This window comes from Euleptes europaea, chromosome 8 (assembly GCF_029931775.1).
Source record: "Euleptes europaea isolate rEulEur1 chromosome 8, rEulEur1.hap1, whole genome shotgun sequence".
NCBI classification, from domain to species: domain Eukaryota; kingdom Metazoa; phylum Chordata; class Lepidosauria; order Squamata; family Sphaerodactylidae; genus Euleptes; species Euleptes europaea.
In genome coordinates this window covers 56,439,352-56,459,316 of record NC_079319.1, presented here as the reverse complement: position 1 = coordinate 56,459,316, position 19,965 = coordinate 56,439,352, and the positions used below count along the sequence as shown (strand labels likewise).

The 19,965-nt window shown below is 41.7% G+C and overlaps 1 protein-coding gene across 6 annotated transcripts in view; it reads right to left on the bottom strand.

The window, feature by feature from the left end:
• PTPRM (protein tyrosine phosphatase receptor type M) overlaps window positions 1–19,965 on the bottom strand; it is a 546,095-nt gene that overhangs the window by 234,791 nt on the left and 291,339 nt on the right. For all 6 annotated transcript variants that reach the window (XM_056854227.1, XM_056854228.1, XM_056854229.1 and 3 more), the window contains 2 exons: window positions 13,858–14,059; window positions 8,493–8,595 (listed from right to left, as the gene is read on the bottom strand). In XM_056854227.1, coding sequence (XP_056710205.1) covers window positions 8,493–8,595; window positions 13,858–14,059 — 305 coding nt within the window. The remainder of the gene's footprint in view (window positions 1–8,492; window positions 8,596–13,857; window positions 14,060–19,965) is intronic.

Here is a 19,965-nt window from a genome sequence, read left to right as displayed (position 1 = left end):
TTTAATGTTGTGAGCAGGAACATAACTATTCCACATAGGACAAGCCACATATTCCTGACAAAATAGTTTCCTCACACGCGCTAATAAAGCATAGAGAGTTAGAGATCTTGACTATAGTGGTGAATTGTAATATCTAGCTATGTAAATTTCCCTCAAAAAATAAATACTTGACACTTAGGGATTCTTTCAAATAGTTATTTAGGTTACAGTAAGAACATAACAGAGTTACAGTTTGAAACGTAGAAACAGAACACGTTTTCCATTAATTTACATTTGTGACACTTATAACAATGCAAACATAATTTCAAAGATTTTTAATCTGCTTTACATAGTAGATTAATTTCTGTTTTGAAAGAACGTTGAAAATTGCTGAGGGTATAAATAGAACAAAGTAACGCACTTATTGTTCAAACTTCAAATGTTCCAGTTGCCAAAATCCCAAAGAAAGAATACCCTCCTCCAAAGCATTCAAGCAATACAATTTTTTTTAAAAATTATACTGCACTCACCCGTCACTGTTTTCACTAGTGATGCTAAAATCAGGTTCTGTTTTTCTTCACATGCAAACCCAAAAAGAAAAGAGCAGGAAGAACTTGTCTCTATAAAGCAGACACAGTGGTAGACCAGGCCACTACTACCTAGCTGGGATGCCATTTCGTAAGCAGAAGCCACTTAGTAAATCTGGAGGGGCAATGAGTACTTTAATGCAATATTTACCTTCTAGCAACAAAACCCACAAGTGGAGTACTAACTGAAGATGTATTGTGGATCGCATCAACTGTACATTAAGACACATTCCGACAGAACTAGTTAGCCATTTACTGCTCACATGAAATAGGACAGAAACTTAAATATGTAATGGTGGTTAATTTCAGCTTTGTAAACATATTTTTTTTCTTTGTTTAATTATTTTCATAATTTTTTCTTTAATTTTCCTGCCGTTTTAAAAACTGCAGCTCTGGAGCAGTATGTGCAGTTGTTCCTTACAACAGATTTTCCATTTACAGCATAGGAAGAGACGGTAGTGTCAATGCAAAATTAGGTTGAACAGCTTAGTTTTCAGCTAGGACTTGTTTTGCTATTATGGAGTTTGCTGGAAATGTCAGTGATTACTCTTTCAGCATAAGTGAAGGACATTACAGAGAGAAAGTTTTTCAAAGGAAAGACTGCATAATGGTAGTAGTTGTGCTAATCTACTGTAGCAATGACAATTTGAACATTGCAAACAAGCTGTAGTGGGATGGGGAGGAGGAAGGGAATAAGAGAAAATATCAAACAAACCATCATTGTGTCCATCACGAGCAAACAGAGGTTAGTTGTGACACCAGAGAAAAGAGATTTCTGCATGGAGTTTTTGCTGCAGCTTGGCTTCCTAGCTGCATTGGTTTTCCCTCTAGCTTACACACAATAGCATTTGCTGCTCATTACTTTTAAGGGTTCCTCACCCCCAAGTTCTTCCCATTTTTTCCCAGACAACCTTTGTGCTGATGTTTCCCAAAGGAGCTGCAGTGGTTTTTGGGGAGTCTGTAATGTCTATTGCACTTTTAAAAGTGTAGCTGACATCTGTCCACTCCACTGCCTCACTTTGTAGCCATTTTCTCCTTTTTCTGAGTTGCCACCATTTCCACTGGTGGCAGCCACTTTTTATGAATAGGCTGGGTTTAGGTTGATATATCCCTATAGAAGACCCACTGAATGGGTTCCACTGAATTCAACAAGCCTTACTCTCAAGTAAGTGTGTACAGGGTTTGCAGATTTTATTGGCTGAGAAATTAAATGTCCATAGTCCTCCCTCTTTTAAATAGCCCTTGGTCTAGAGATCACACAAAATCAACTACCCTCCCATGGAATTCTGCAATATTGATATAGTTCATGTGCAAAAGGGGAAAAAATTAAAAGGGTGGCATGCCACCACCCTCAGTGTTGACGAAAATGCCAAGTGTGTAAGGGAAAACCCAAGATACAAACTAAGAAAACAAAACATTGAGGAAAAGTGAAGGAAGCACAGTTGTCTGTGCACTTCGGCTGGAAGTAGGTCAGCAACTGAGAAAAGCCTGAACAGCGTTTTTGTGTGGGAACAGCCAAAGAGAGAGCTTTCATACAGAGTGTGACTGAAAGCTTCCTGATTTGGGAAGGCTTTAAACTCCAGTTTGCTACAATGTTCAAATTCAGGCAGGGGGCTAAACTGGAATTTGTTTTCTCTGATTTGCCTAGGTGCTGACATCTGGCAAACTGGGAGTTTAACTGAAGGTTTCCCCAACAAGGAAGCTTTCAACTGTGTTCCACGCCATGAACGAATACAGGGAGAAAGAGGCAGGGATGTACAAGCACAGCGAACAAGCTACATTCATGCTGATCAAAAACATGAAGTGGTTTGTTGTGATGTCTAAATGCAGCCAGAGTGTTGAATGGCAGATGCCTTCCCAAGTGCCTTCTTAAAAGGCACCTTCTGAACATGGTTTCGAAATCGTCATTTAAAAACACTGCACAGAAATGTTGCTGGAAAGAATTATTGGTACTTGTATCTATATTGAGGTCATTGTACAATTTACTTTTATATTATTCTTTTATGTGGTTTGATATTTTTGATGATACAGGTTTATTTTTGCAAGCTGCTGTATGCATTCTTATATAAAGTATGATACAGAGCTTCTGGGTGTTTGAAAAACTAAAAACTGCAAATGATGTCAAGGATCAATCCCCTAAATACAACATGACTTTTACACATGCAGTGGTACTGGTACAAAAACAGTTCTTCCTGTTAAATTTCCCTACAAATACCCATATGTGAATATGACATTATTATTACGTTCTTTAAAATGCATTCATTTCCAAATTTGCTTTTACTCTACAGAGCGACCTCAGATGTAAATTGGACATGATAGCCTGGAAGGGAAAGAAAGAGGCTTGAGGACAGACTCCTTCTCCACAGCCCCCAGATAAGCACAGTATTATGTATGAAAGGATGCTCCAAGACTTCTCTTGGATAGCCGTATCTCAGGCACCCAATTGGAAAAGCTAATTCCTACTGATTTTATAAGGTCTAGGTGGTAGAAACTTTTGGAATCTTAGTATAGTCTTGAAGAGGAAAGTTACTGGAAACTTATTTCATGTAGCTTTCTGTGACCACTGCATTTAAAAATGTGCACAGAATGTGTCATACAACTTTCCCAATAAGTCATTATGACACGTATTCAACCTGCATCAAAAAATTGTTAATTCTAGCCATTGTGAAAAATTCAAGGGCAAGTTCTACTGCATAACAAAAATGAATTACAACATTTTTTACAATATAAGTAATTACTGCAGTGTTCCCTCAATGTAAGTGAAATTGACCGTTTGACCATAAATAAGAATGCTCTTTTTCCATAAAGGAGCGACAATTATGGGCATCAATAAAGCTCCATCACTTTGATATCACAGACTCGCTGAACCATGTTTTGGGTTATTGTATGGCCTGTAAAGCTATAATTCAGAAGCAGTTTGCAGGCAATGATAGCAGGAGATGACCCTGTAGTTTTCCTTTCAACTCCACAACTTTATAGAACCCTAAATAATGTGCTCTAAATAAAATGAAAACATCAGGGAAGAATGTTTATGACAGACATACAAATAAAAGACTGACATTTTGGCAAGAACTATTATGTAACTTGGGTCCAGCTATAAGATGGTATTTTAAAATACATCCAAATAGTTTCACATGTTTCTTGTCATTATTACTTTTTTAAAAAGTACAAAAATCCACAACAACACAATCCTAAATTTACAGATATAATGTTGGATCTGAACTGCCGGTGACTGATCTTTCAATAAAGATATTTCAATAAAAATGGAAATGTGCGTTAATGGTAAAAAAGCAAATTCTATAATAGAGATTATTAGGAAAGAGATTAAAACAAAACAGCCAGTATTGCAAGGCCTTTGTACAGATCTATGGTAAGTCTCTTGTGAAATATTACTGTATATTGTTTTTCACTCCATCTCAAAAGGATAATAGTTGAAAAAAGTGCAATCGAATGATCAACAGCCCAAGGAAAGGCTAAAGCAGGGGTGACATACATAAGACATACATAAGGCCTGATCGGGCCACTTGAGACTCTCATCTGGCCTGCAAGCACTTGGGGAAAAGGATGGAGGCTGCTGCGGTGAAGGATGAGTCAGCTTAGCTTTTACCAGCTGAGGCTCCTTGCTCAAAGCCAGCATGGTATAGTGGTTAAGAGAGGTGGTTTGGAGCGGCGGACTCTAATCTGGAGAACCGGGTTTGATTCCCCACTCCTCCACATGAGCAGCAGACGTTAATCTGGTGGACCGGGTTTCCCCACTCCTACACACGAAGCCAGCTGGGTGACCTTGGGCTAGTCACAGCTCTCTTAGAGCTCTCTCAGTCTCACCTACCTCACAGGGTGTCTGTTGTGGGGGAGGGGGAGGGAAGGTGATTGTAAGCCGGTTTGATTCTTCCTTCAGTGGCCGAGAAAGTCGGCATATAAAAACCAAGTCTTCTCCTCCTCCTCCTCCTCCCCACCCCCAGCTGGCCAATCCAGAATGACTTTGGCCCACTGAGGAGTGGGGAGTGACGCAGGCTTGCCATCGGCAGAAAGAGATTTCCCTCTGGTCTGCAGCCTACTTTTTAAAAGGAGAGTGTGCCAAACTGCACTCTCCTTTACAGCAAGTGCAGCTGGCCTGCTTTCTTTTATCCCACGTGGAGCTCATTTTCCCAGGAGCTTCAGTTCTTGGAAGAGGGTAAGCTGGAGGTGGGGGGTGGGGGGCAGGGTATTTTTTTCTGTTTATGTTTTAATTGTTTCAAATATTTATATATATTTGTATTTTAGATTTTTTTTGTAATGTCTCAAATGTCTTAATGTTTTGTTTTAATGCTTGTAGCTTTGGGGACCCTGAATTAGGTGAAAAGGTGGCATAGAGGTTTTAAAAATAAATAATAAAAAATAAATAATAGTCTTCCTAACCTGCCAAGTTTTCTATGTCTAGGGAATGGAAAGGCAAAACATTCAACCACCAAATCCTCCATCTTCATTATGAAGCAGTATAGTCCAGGAACTGACTTATTACAAGATGAACTGTTTGGTTAGACTTAGCTTGAAACTGTGAGGGGAAGGGAGTAAATATTAATATAAAAGACAGGCAGTCACCCATGTCCATTTCCCAGTTTCTGACTGTTGCTCTAAGAACTGTTTTATAATGCTAGAGCCTTCTTAAATAAAACCACTGCATATTTTCCAAAAACTGTTCAAGAGGTGGAGGTGGGGAAAAGATTTCTTCTGATTCTCATTGATTCTGGCCACACATACACACACACCCAGCTGCATCAGCTACTCTTCCTGAGGACACCCAACTTGAAAGTTTTTTCAGGGGCATAGGGGGCCTGAAGCTTGCAAAAATCCCTTCCATTAATGAATTCTGTTTGCACTTCTTTAGGATCCAGATCTCTGTAAATAAAGATTGTACTAATGTTCTGACCACCAGGAGGGCAGCAAGTCCCAGCAATTACAGGGTCTCGCAGCAGGGGTTCTCAGGTGACAATCCAACCTCAAAGTCCAGGTTCCCATAACAAAATCCTAATGCAAGGTCAGAATGCAGTCCAAGGTCTCAGGCCAGGGTCAAAGCCCATGTTCCAAAAGGCAACGTCCAAAAGCAGTCCAAGGGTCAGGTAACAAGGTGCCACAAATCAATCTCCAGTCAGGCAACTTGATACTGCTATCAGCAAGGCCACACTTGCTTTGGCTTCACTGCAGCCTTATATAGGACGTTTCCCTACAGGTGAGGCTGGTCCCACGTCAAGCTCCTTTCCATAAGCTGAGTCAGCTCCTTTACTCATAAGGAGTAGTGGGTCCAGATCCTGCCATAACTTACTGGTTTCTCCTGGGATTCCCTCAGCGGAGGGGAGGCCTTGGGCCTCCAAGTGCACACTCCTGCACCTGGTTCAAGCCTCAGCCCTTGCCCTTCACCGTCTGCTCCTGAGAACCTTCAGGAGACCATGGTGGGTCTGACAGTGGATGGGTCCACGCTGGAGCCTCCTGGCTTGAGGGCCCTGCTGGCACAAAGGGCAGCGCTGGGGCTAGCTCAAGGCCCCTTTGGGGAGGCCCTGAGACACCAGACTCACAGGGAAGGTCTGCCAAGGTAGGGCTTGGGGACAGGTTGTCCTTCTCCTCCTCTTAATAAGGACTCATCTTCCCACACTAAACCAGGATGGTCCGTGACAACTAGCCTGTGAATCTATGCTTCTAAAAACAATGAACAATTTGGATCTCTGGGTTATTATAACCTTTAAGTGATAGAAGCTGGTTCCGAGCATTTCTATAAATCTGGCTTCTTTGAAACATGTCATTTAGCCAAGCAGTAATTTCTTGAATATGATGCAGTTGTAACTGTAATGGACAGGATACAAATTAGGGCCAGTCACACACTTGTTTTATATTTTCCCCAGTGTAAAAAGAAAAGGTGGTAAAACTGTAAACAAGGGAATCTAGACAGTAATTTGTTAGAATTTGTGCTTACTCTCTCTCCTACTTTCCCTCTATCCATCAGAGGAATTAAAGATTTTTATGTGACAGAGCTGATGCTTTGATCAATAAAACGACAACAATCATTTACACTGAAAAGTTTAGCGCAGTTCCAAGAATCTGCATTAGCCATGCTGGGTGGTTACAACAGAATCAATAGACAGCCATTGCACTTGGTGAAGTACATAAATAAGGTACAGCTACATTTTCCTATCCAACAATGAATACAGATGAAGGAAACAATCTACTGGGAACTTCCACTCCCCCTCCCCGCAAATGAATACAGATGTGTTTATCTTGCCCCATTACTGTTCACTCTAATCAGGTTCTTGTAGAAGGAACTAATAGCATAAGGCTGATTTGGCAAAGCGATACAGACCTCGGAATACATCTAAGCATATTTAAAGGGATGCTTTAATGTTCAATCTTACATCTACCCAGTCAGTATTATCTCCAAAAGGAGACTGAGAAATCTTATCTTTGTTAAGGGCCAAACTGCACGTGATGCTCAACTGTATGCAGTTTTTCCCCCAACAGGTTGTTGTTTGACTGTGTGTGAGAGAGAGAATGTGATTCCTTAATGGGGTATGAAAAACAACAAAAGGTTTGGCTGAGAGAAGAAAGTATCCTTGTTCTTACTTGCAGTATGGGAACAGACATCAACTGGCATGTGATCCTTTCCTGGGATCCTCAACTACTCGTAAGTGGCAGAGATGTCTGGTAGGTGTCAGGGGAGGCAGACCAATGTTTCATCTTGTGTCTGTGGAATGCCTCCTTCACATATGAGAGCTCTTTCCCCTCCTTCACATGAAGAGGGCAGAGGCTAATCTGGCGAACTGGATTTGTTCCCCCACTCCTACACATGAAGCCAGCTGGGTGATCCTGGGCCAGTCACACTCTCTCAGCCCCACCCACCTCACAGGGTGTCTGTTGCGGAGAAGGTGATTGTAAGCCCATTTGAGTCTCCCTTAAGTGATAAAGTAGGAACAGAAAAACCATCTCTTCTTCTTCTTCTTCTTCCTTTCCTGGAATCCTCAGCTGGTGTATGGGGAGGGGTCAGGAGGTGTTTGGTTGGTGTTAGGGGAGGAAAACAATGCTCCACCTTGCCTCAACTCACCGCACTCTGCTTTTTTCAGCCTTTTCCTCCCAGCCTGGCCAACTTTGGAATCTGGCTGGGGGAAAAACAACAACAAGCTGCTAGAGTCGGAAATGGGATGAGGCAAGGTTCAGTGCCTCCGATCTGAGCATTTTCTTCCCTCAATCCCCTTCTTTCATCACAAGTGAACAGGAGGTGTTTGCCTTTCTTTATACCCTAGTGAAGCTCAGAGCAGCCTGCAGGTCTTATCAGGGGAAATGTAGCAACTGGAGTGGGGTTTTAAAAGGGGGCTTCCTGGTTTGTAGTGCTGCCTTTCAACTACAATATATCACCTCTCAAGTAGATTGCTGCAAACCCTTCCAGGTAAACTGTTTTTCCCCCCTTTTAATAATAGCGTATTTCTTTCTGCATTCTATCTTCACCATGATGAAATTTAGTTTTTTTTTAAATCTCCTAACTTTGTCTCAGCTGATTACCTGAAATAATGGTGATTAAGACTGTAGGTGGAAAGAAGAGAAAATGGCTATTGAAAACATAGCAGAAGAGGATGAAAATAATGATGTGCCCTTGAACTCATAAACACTGCAGTGAGCAATTACTTTAAAGGAGTAAAGAAGCCACCCACATAACAGCACTGCAGCTTTGTTCCTTATTTTTCAAAGAACATGCTTTGAAATCCTTCACACAATACCTAAACACTCCACATCAAAGCATTTTCTTCCCTCATCTGTTATTTAACTCAATTAACGATAATGCAAACACAGATTTAAACACTGATTGCCGCGTTAAAAACAACAACAACAACCACCACCTGAAAATGCTGTCAAAATTAATTGATTTTGTTTTAATCTTGTAAAGCTTCCACAGCTCCACCATACCTGACTGGAGCGCCTCTGCTCTGTGCAGGCTTCAACATCACTGTCACAGTACTGTCAGTTTGATTTAAAGGTGTTTCCAGTTCATACGGTGGCATAGAGGGTGCTAGGGGAAAAAAAAGGAACAGAGGAAGCAGTCACATAATTTGTACCTTTGATGTGGTTCCAAATATCCTTTTAAAAAAAATATCCTTCTGGAAGACACAAATTACGATTTTAAAATGCAGAGGCCGAGACTAGTGCATCCCCACCTTTCAAAAGAGGGGAGAAGTGAATTGGTATGTACTGTACCTATGTTTTTCTGCTGTGGGTTTGCATGTAACATAAGCTTCATGCGGACGGCATTTATCTCATGGATTACTGCCTCTAGAAGCCAGTCTTGGCAGATGATTTATTATCATGACATTAATTGCCCTTCTAAGGGCTGTTATTGAAGCCACACAACTAGAGAGTGGATAAAGACTGAGCGAAGGCTTAGCCTGAGGATAATTGGGAATTTAACCTTGGGACACCAGTGGCGCAGAGTGGTAAGCTGCAGTACTGCAGTCCAAGCTCTGCTCACGACCTGAGTTTGATCCCGATGGAAGTTGGTTTCAGGTAGCCGGGTCAAGGTTGACTCAGCCTTCCATCCTTCCGAGGTCGGTCAAATGAGTACCCAGCTTGCTGGGGGTAAAGGGAAGATGACTGGGGAAGGCAATGGCAAACCACCCCGTAAACAAAGTCTGCCTAGTAAACGTCGGAATGTGACATCACCCCATGGGTCAGGAATGACCTGGTGCTTGCACAGGGGACTGTTACCTTTTTACCACCATTGTCTTAGCCAACTAGTAGATTTGCTGTACGATACTACCTTACCACCTAATAGCATTTGAACTTTCTTATTTCCCACCCCCAACAATTATGTATAAAGTATACTTGTAATACAACATGGAAGAGAGACTAGGAAAAAAGGGATCCCAACCGGTATATTGGCCTTGTCCTAACAATTCTGTTGTTAAACTGGCATACAGCAATTTTAGGAGGTGAAGCTGTGTTTTCAAATTAACGGGCAAAACTTCATTTAATTTCTGCATGTCAGGCTGCCAACCTAGGCTATGTTCTCACTGGTGCAGCAGAGCTGTCTCTCTGAAAACACACAGGCGGAGGCTCACACAACTGAATCTGAGAATCTCAACTATACAAAAGACTTCCTCTACATTATTTATTTATTTATTTGAATTTTTTAAATTTTATTAGAAAAAAACCAATGACAGTAACAACTAAAAAAAATCAGAATTACTGACAATCTTCGTAATTTAAAATACTATACACACACACACATAATAAGATCAAGTCTCCCATGCTATAGCTTATTTCTATGTCTTCATATTCATCATTACGTCCTGACTGAGAGCAATGCATTCCTCTTTCCCGCCCTTATTTATGAAATTCTCTATTTTACTTATTGTATGAGACCATACGGCATCCAATCTTATTGTATCTCTGTTTTTCTGATATGCTGTTAGCTTAATTAAAGCATATATTTCTTTAACTTTAACCAGCCATTCCTCTATCTTTGGAGTTGATTTTTGTTTCCAGTGACTGGCAAAGGTTGCTCTAGCCACAGTTATCATATGTAATACCATACAAAGTTGATCTTTAGCTAGATTAGGTACCAGTTTTAACAAGAATATCTCATGGATATACATGGATATTTATTTGATTTTTAACCCGCCCTTTCCCAACCAAGGTTGGGTTCAGGGCGGCTTACATCACATTAAAATACAATATCTATGCAATAAATAAATATAATTAAAACCAATAAATACTTCCTCCCAATTAATAATCAAACCAAGAGTCCAATGATACCATTTAAAACTGGTACTGGTGATGACGCAGCCAGGTGGAAAGTAGAGATTGATCGATGCAAGGTGCAGAAAATGGCGGGCGGTACAGCAGGCACAGCAAGGCTGGTCATGATGGAACCATTGCTGCCCTCAACCATGGTCCTGGTGGAGTCCTACAGGGCCTGGGTCTCACTCGGCAAAGAGTTCCACTAGGCTGGGGCCAGGGCTGGATGTCTCTTGGTCCGGGGATTTCCAGTAGGTTGTTATTTGAAGAGCGTAATGTTCTTTGAGGGGTATATCAGGACAGGCTGTCCCGTAGGTATGAAGGTCCCAGACCATTTAGGGCCTTGAAGGTCAATCCCAGAATCTTAAACCTGATCCGGTACTCAACCTGGAGCCAGTGCAGCTGGCGGAGCACCGGTTGAATATGGGCTCTCCAAGGGCTCCCCATAAGGACCTTCACCGCTGCATTCTGGACCAGTTGAAGTTTCTGGAACAGTCTCAAGGGCAGCCCTGCGTAGAGCGAGTTGCAGTAATCCAGCCTGAAGGTGACTATTGCATGGATCACTGTGGCTAGGTTGGGCCAGGACAAGTAGGGCATCAGCTGCTTAGCCTGGTGGAGGTGGAAAAAAATAGATCTAAGGGAGAAGGATGCTAGCTAGCTTTCTCGTTGACATGCCAGCTCATTTAATGCAGAGGATTGGGGGGGGGGTATGGAAGAGCATTCTACCATGAAGCCCCCGACTCTGTTGACTAAAGTGGTCCAGCACAGATACAAGTTAACCTTCAGTAGGAAGTAGGCCATAGACAGCAATGGTTGCCAACATGTTACTTTTTCATATTTCAAAGATAAAATGTTTGCTTTAAATAATTAGCATCAACCTAAAAGAGCTTACTGGGCCTATAAGACTTATGTGTAATGCAAAACACAAACTTCTGAGTAAAGGGCAATACATGTTGCATACAGGGTGCTCAAAAAAGCCACACTTTTCACTCCTTCATTTGAACTACTGATGGTGGCTTGTATTTATCATTCTGCTTAGCCAAGTGTGAAGCCTTCCTCTGGTCCAAGGAGCCACCAAGGCCATTCCTGTTGGAAGACAGTTTCACACTCGGCTGATCAAAGTGATAGGATAAATAACAACTGCATCCTTTATTCTTACAGCAATTTACTATGTAAATTTCTTGGTAATGCTACCATATATACTCGGATATAAGCCGACCTGAGTATAAGCCGACCCCCCCAAATTTGAGGCCAGAAAAGGGAATTTCTTATTGACCCACGTATAAGCCAAGGGTCAATAAGAAATTCCCTTTACTGGTAATGCTGCACTCTAAAATGGCGGCCGCCATTTTAGAGCGCAGGGATGGTCTCGCCCCTGCCCCAGGTCGCCCTCCTGCCGGCCTCCCGGGCCCTCCTGACCCACCCCGACCCCAGTGCCATCCAAGGGGGGAGGGGGAAGAGCCCCTGAACCCCCTACTCACCAGGAGAGGCGGCGAATCGGCGGCGGCACGGCCTTCCCGGCCCTGAAGGAGGCCCCTGCAGGCAGCTGCCGGCCGGAGAAAGCGGCACAGGCCCGGCGGCGATGGCAGCGGTGACGATGGTAAGTTCCCCCCTCCCTCCTCTCCCTCTACTGTATTGACCCGCGCATAAGCAGAGTTCGGCTTTTTCAGCCCTCTTTTTGGGCTGAAAAACTCGGCTTATACGCGAGTATATACGGTACTCCAAAATAGGCCAGAAATTACCTTGGCAAGATCTCAGCAATAATTTCCGAGTATCAAACCAAGAGAGCTCAGGGATGAGATCATATTTAAACAACTACAAATATTTTAGGATGTGTGTATACAGAGTTTAAGGCATTCAAGCAAGAAAAGACAAACAGCTGATATTAACCGCATGACCTTATAAAGTAGTATGCTGGCGCGGTAGAAGATAGCAGCAGTTGCCAGGAGAACAATCCTGAAAATATTCAAAGAATTGCATGGCTATTGCACGGGGACGGGTCTCTGCAGCACCTTCACATTATCCTAAAAAAGTTGACTTGATCCTGTCTGAAACTAGCAAATATGCCCACTTGCCAGCAATTTAGTGATGACATAACTATGACATTGGAAGCCCCTCTTCATGCTGCTGTAGATACAGAACTTCTATAAGATTATTGTGACAGACAGGTTAGGTTCCACCTCTCCCTAAGAGCAGCCAATGGGAGCTGGCACAATTTTAGTGGGAAGGACAACTGGAAAAGAACAGTTAAGAGAGTTGAAGACAGAGGTTAGGGAGTTGAGCGTGTATCTGGTTGAGTGAAGCTGTGACTAAGAGCAACTTAAACCAGAATGGAAAAAGGCAATTTGTAACAAAAGATCCCAAATGCTGGAATAGGGAAACAGTTCAAAACTTCATCTGAAAAGAAATAATATAACCTTCACCTGTCTTTCTTCAGTGTTACGTTCTATCTATCTATCTGTCTGTCTGTCTCTCTCTCTCTGTGTGTGTGTGTGTATATATATATGTATATATATGTGTGTATGTATATATGTATGTATGTATATATGTATGTATATATGTGTGTACACACACACTCACACAAACATATATATATATGTATGTATGTATGTATGAATGAATGAATAAATGGTGGCAGTGTGTGAAAGGAACAGTGTTTGAACTCCAACCCTAATAACCCTGTGCAGTGTCTGAGTGAGGGGCCATTATTAAAGGGGGCTGGGTAGACATGTGACAGCCTGACCTACCTGCAACCCTGAGCCTGTGGGAGAGAGGTTGTAGAGGGTGGTAGGCACTCTGGGTGAGAAAAGTGCATCACACTTATGCTGTCTAATATTCTATGTTTCCGAGGGTTCCAGATAATGTGTCGATTTATTATCGAATAACATACAATCGTAACCTTGTTTCTTTTTCAAGAAATATTTATAATGTTTAGAATTTTTGAAAGTACATTAAAAACCAAAATTAGGACCAAAAGGCCTACAATACTCCTCCCACATTTTCTAAAAGAAGATAGAATTCAGATATATCACCACATATAAATAATAAATCTGAAAAGTGAAGGATATGCATGAGATTAGATTATTCACAACCGGGCAATGGCAGGGGGGGAAATAACACTGACTCAAAGTTTGGACACTGTGCTCCAAAAGGAAATACATTTTATCCTCTAGGACTGGACTGTGGCTCAGTGGTAGAGCATCTGCTTGGCATGCAGAAGGTCCAGGTTCAATCCCCAGCCTCTCCAGTTAAAGGGACTAGGCAAGTAGGTGATGTGAAAGACCTTTCTCTGCCTAAAACCCTGGAGAGCCACTGCCGGTCTGAGTAGACAATACTGACTTTGATGGACCAAGGGTCTGATTCAATAATAAAGCAGCTTCATGTGTCCGTGTGTCTGCAATCCTAAACACACTTACTAGAAAGTAAGTCCCAGTGAATTAAGTGTGACTTCCAAGTTATAAAATTCCAAGTAAACAACAACATGAATATAAAGAGCTATTCATACCAGAAGAGAAAAAGTGTGGAATTTAAATAATACCTGATATCTTTGTAGTGAACTGACTTGTAATGGGAGGTCCATAACCTTTGGCTGTACTGGCTCTTATGGTGAAAGAGTAAGTAGTCCCGGGATACAGACCAAAAAATAAATAGTGTGTTTCATTCCCATGCTTTAAAACACGTCCACTTTGGTTGGATAAATCTATTTCTGGGTCAAAGGAGCTGACAGCCTTGTAGGTGATCTACAAAAGAATAACAAAGTTATAAAATATCTTCAGCAGTTGGGACAAAGATTACATTTTTACCCAGTAAACCCTTCTGATGTGTGCACTGTCAGACATTTTATGATAAGTTATCTTACTGCCTTATGTGCTTCAAATCCGGAATGCAATGAAGGGATACAGGCTCAGACAACACTGTTATGAGTTATTACTTTTATAGATACAGGGACTTAGAGACGGCTAGATTACAACTATAAAGGCTATGGTTCAGACTCACACTAACACCTTTAAGTTGTCAGTTTTTACACTGTAATTTTCTTTTCTAGACTGCATTATTGTTGGCTTTGCACCAGAATATAACTGAACCAGCTACAGCCCTTGCCATTTCAAAACCAACAGAACAGCTTTTTAAATGATTAGGCTGCAACTACATTTCTAAGTTAACCTGCCCATAATTGAAATTTGTACCAAAATGAATTAATTTTGATTACAAGGACAAATTTAAGTTACTCTCCAATAAACCCACACCCATGAAATGACAGTGAAATAATGCACTATGATTTTTTCTATTGTTACTGAGAAGGCTCTGCCTAAAAGTCTAGAGAGCTAGAAAATTGTGGCAAGTTTCTGAAAAATGGAAATTGTCTACTGCAGGACAAAAATAGCTGCACTATATTTTCCATCAGAAGAACGTCTATCTTTTATTCTGTGTGTTGTACCCAAACCTTTACAGTACGATATATGTCACTTCACTTGTTTTTTGTGTCGTATACTTAGTTACATATGGCTTGCTATTACTCTCGTCTATAACACTGTTTAGCATTTAGAATGCCCTGCAGTAAATATCTTCCTCATAACTCTGGGAGGTAAAAGTCTTTAATATAAATCAGAACCAAAGGTGACACTAAAGCCAAACAGAAAGTTAATTGCTGAACCAGGATTTAAACCATATCCTTTATGGTCCAAATTCAACTCCATATACTATACTACATGTCATAAAAGTGCTGTACATGTGCATACTCTTCTGTCTGTGACAGGGCTGAAAACAGTCCAGTATAGCATATCAGGAAGAAAGTGGCTGAAGGATTTAATCAAAATGCATAAAATGAATTAGGTATAGGGTTGCTAGATCCCTCTTCACCACCAGCGGGAGGTTTTTGGGGTGGCGCCTGAGGAGGGAGAGGTTTGGGGAGGGGAAGGACTTCAATTCCATAGAGTCCAATTGCCAAAGCGGCCATTTTCTCCAGGTGAAGTGATCTCTATCGGCTGGAGATCAGTTGTAATAGCGGGAGAGCTCCAGCTACTACCTGGAGGTTGGCAACCCTAATTAGGTATGACAGAAGTAAAAAAAAAACCCATCAGAGTTACCATTTTAATTGAAGGTAAATTGCATTCTCAAATCACCCCATACATTTTCATTTTTTATCTCTGTCTAGCTATCTTCAAACAACACAAGGCATGTAGAGTCAATGCACACAGAAAGGTAGCATGCGTCAGTTTGCTGGCCACATACCTGCCTGTGCAGGATCATTAGCCAGGGAGTATGACTTCTACATGCATAGAAAGTGTAGGTATGTAGGCATGCTTACTGTCAGGGGTAGGCTTAGGTGGGTGCCAGCTGACCAACGAGAGCTGCTGGTGGGCCCACTCACCCTCCCTGCCTTTGTCATTTCAATGCTGCGAGCTTGGGAGGAAGCAGGTAATGTGTATTTGCAGCTGCTTTCAGAGCCTCAGCTTCAGTGGGATGTACGAAAACAAAGTACAGAATTGCCCACTGGGAACAATGGGAGAGGCTTGAAGGCCCACTAGACATAATGGGAGCAAGGAACGCCAATTGACTTGCCCTGAAATACATTATAGCACAAAAAAAGTTGCAATGAAAATGCAGAATGGATTTTGAATGAACATCTCTGAGCCCAGATAGACTGCTCTGGGACTGAACTGATGCCCCCCTGGGTGGAATGACGGTCCCTGGGAGTAGCAGAAGTGTTCAGCACCTGGAATGGCAGGCCCAGAGTGGAATGACTGTCCCTAGGAATAGAATCAGTGTTCTGGGACTGGAATGACAGCCACTCTGGGACTGGAATGACAGCCACCAGAGTGCAATGATGCCCCCTGGGAATAGCAGAAGTGTTCTAGCCCGAGAATATCAGCCCCGCAAATGGAATAACAGCTCCTGGGAGTAGCGAAAGTGTTTTTGGCCTGGAATGACATGCCCCAGAGTGGAATGACGGTCCCTAGGAATAGAACTGGTGTTCTGTGACTGGAATGATAGGCCCCAGGGTGGAAGGACAGTCCATGTGATTGAAATCAGAGCTCTGTACCTGTAATCACAAACCTTAGAATGGAATAAGATATTGTAGGATTTTCAAGGGAGAGACATTCAGAGGTGGTATGTCATTTGCTGCCTCTGCGTAGCAACCCTGGTATTCTTTGGTGGTCTCCCGTCCAAATACTAACCAGGGCCGACCCTGCTTACCTCTTGAGATCTAACAAGATCGGTAGGGCTGCCAGGTTCCCCCTCCTGATCAGTGGAAGGTTTTAGGGGGCGGGGCTGGGGCGGCCATGGGTGCGCATGGGCGTGCAGGATGACGGCATGTCCTGATCACAAGGAAGCTTTACCATGTAGATGTCATGGTCACAATCTGGTGACTAGGCAAAGTGACAGGGCGAGCATTCTTGTGCCCATTCCAACTCTAAGAGCATTGATTTCTACACAGTTGATGTCATTTGAATAGAGCTTCTGTAGATTATGCAATTTAAGATTTTTTTTTAAAGTCAGCTAAGAACATTCACACTCAGTGGACCCCAGTAGCAGACTTGCTATTCATTTCATGCATGGGACAGCCTTATATTCAGTGGCACACAATGCCATACATGGAATTGTGGTTGAAAAAAGCCAACATGCAGCATATTCATCACAAGGCATGGTGTAATGAGAATAGCCAGAGCAGAAAGATTAGCTATATGAAATACACAAAAGAAATCTCACCAAATAGGATGAAAAATTAACTTTCAGGCTGAAAAAACAAAGGCAGGCAAAAGGCAAGGAAATGCACTAAACATGTGCTTTTCCTGTCCAATTACTGAATTAATTTGAATATCCATTTTTAGAGTTTTGTAATTTGCTGATCAGTGTGAACACTAGCTTTTCTTCAAACCACTGTAACTTGAACAATACAAGCACAACTTTCAGTGGTACATACATCAATTTCAAGGTACTTTTTATACAGGTCAGGTACTGGTTAAATTAATTTCAACTCAGCACTGACCCAGGGTAAACTCATAATTTACAAGAGCTCTCGAGTTTGACCTCTGGGATTAGAAAAGGCTACCAGTAAACTCAAAGCAAATCACAATACACTGGGTTTAAAGATGTTGTTTCTGTATATCAAATAAATGAGTTTCCTGCTTGAGGAATGGTGAGTAACAGCGTCTCAGTAGAATCTGAAGATTTGTTTTCTAAATTGGGCATGTTATATCATGGCATATGTTTTAAATGACAGTTAACACAGATTTCTTCTCAATTACATTTTTAATAGTCTCATAGGGGTTTTATATATTGGTGCCTTTTGCTGTATCTTAGTCTCTTAGAGCCTGATTCTAAGACCTGCCATGCCAGTAAATATGTTTTCAGAATAACGTGTTTTGATTTGTTGAAGCCAAATACTTCCTGTAGGCTGCAGAGAAAAACTTTTTTGCCTGTAGCCATTATTCTTACTGCAAAATGGAAGGAATCCACAGAGGAATCTACAAGGAGGGCTGAACGGAGAATCTTTTTCAAAATGAGTCACTTTTTAGTGAGATCCATGTCCCTTGAGGGTATCTGGACATAAACAAATAACCTTCATAAATAGAGAAGAGCAGCCCGATTCTCACGGGTGGGGGAAAGGGGTTTGGTGCCAGCATGGAATCTACAAGGAGGGCTGAACAGAGAATCTTTTTTCAAAATGTGTCACTTTTTAGTAAGATCCATGTCCCTTGAGGGTATCTGGCCATAAACAAATAACCTTCATAAATAGAGAAGAGCCGCCGAATCCTGAAGAGGGGGGGGGCGAAAGGGGTTTAGTGCAGCGTGGAATCTATAAGGAGGGCTGAACAGAGAATCTTTTTCCAAAATGTGTCACTTTTTAGTGAGAGCCATGTGCCTTGAGGGTATCTGCATGCCAAGCTGATGCTCTATCAGTGAGCCATGCTCCCTCGAGTCTAGAGCAAAGCTTCTTAAACTGTGAGTTGTGACCCCATATGGGGTCACGTTACTGAATGTGGGGGGGTCGCGAAAAATTTGGCAACAGTAAATGATAAAATTACATGTATACCAAAGAATTGTTTTAAAATAAATTTCTTTATGATTTATTATCAGTAAATGTTTGATTTGTATACCTATTTTATATACCTATATATCTGGGATTGCGTAAAAATTTCTCGGGTGAAAAGAGGTCGTGAGTGGAAAAGGTTTAAGCAGTCCTGCTCTAGAGAATACAGATGCACCTTTTTCATCACCAACCTCTTCATTTATATGACTAGATTTGATTCCGCCCTGTCCCAACGAAGTCCTGACTCTGCAAGAGAGCTAGCTCCTCAGGTCCCATGATTACTCACAGCCATCTGAGGGAGACATTTTACCTTCATATGACAGCATGGCAATTTCTGACTGGCTCCTTCTCAATCTCTGAAACTTCTTCTCTTATAGTGAAACTATTTCTCTCAATGAAGTCTCACACCCAGCTAGAATTGTATTTCGTTTATTCTTCAAAAGCAAAACCTTTATTTCACCTACAGGGAAATAAAGTTCTGCTTTTGTTTACTCCTGGATTCATTCTTGGAATAAACAGGCAGACAAGGTTATAATGGGTTAAATACCAAGACCGGGGACAGGGCAAAGGTGCCTCCATAGTATGCCAGAGGCAGATGTAAACAGCATCAATTATTTACGTCACAGGTGGCTAACATCCAGTGAATTACAATGCACCAGCAGGCCATTTCTTTCTCTGGCCTCTGTGCGAGTTATGTTTGCTTGGTGACAGGGCACAGTGGCATGGGTGTAAGTCCTGTCAAATTCATAAACGAATACACTACCAAACTGAGGACAGCATTTTATTACGTGAGAGAATTCCCCGCCAAAATGGAAAAGGCTTCAGAGTTGCACTCACACACCAGAGCAATAAATAAAGAAGAAACAACAGTGCCCACCCGAACCCACAACAACAAAACTAAACATCACAGGAACATATTTTATTTTGTGCTGTTAGTTTGCTCTTATTAGAACAGGTTTACAGAAATGTAGCAATGCTCAATATTATATGATCACTCCCGTTTTTGCCCTTGAATTGTTGCCCAATGGGTGCTACCATTAAAAATACTGATCTATATAACTACAGCAGGTAACATTTTACATGGGTAGTACAAGCAGAGTTTCACTAATTTGATAATACAATGGCCAGTGTGAACGTCCTTATTAGAAATTAGGTGGAAACATAAAGTAAGGAAGAAAAGACGTGATACAGAAGTAAAGGCCACGACTTTGTTTATACTTCCAATGTGAAAGGCACTAATCTGAGAGACCATCCATTAAAGGCTGTTTTTCATATTTAATACAACCTTACATTGAAGTGTTTAATTGAGATCCGTTTCCATTCAAGTTCTTCTCCCAGATTTAGCACAGTCTCACAGTTTAAAGTAGGAGGGCAAGACAGTTGTAAAGCTATGTCATAGTAGTTGTATTTGTTTCTAATTTATTAAAAGGCAGTGAGACAGTGTTCTTCTAGTAATTCTAAATTTTGGAGACAGCTCTGCAACAGTCTCAATCCATCAATCACATTAACCTATCCTTCCTGTAAGAGATCAGGGTGGCATAAAATGTTATTTCCTCCCTGTTTTCTCCTCAGAGTAATCCTGTATGACATGTTAGGCTGAGAGAGAGACTG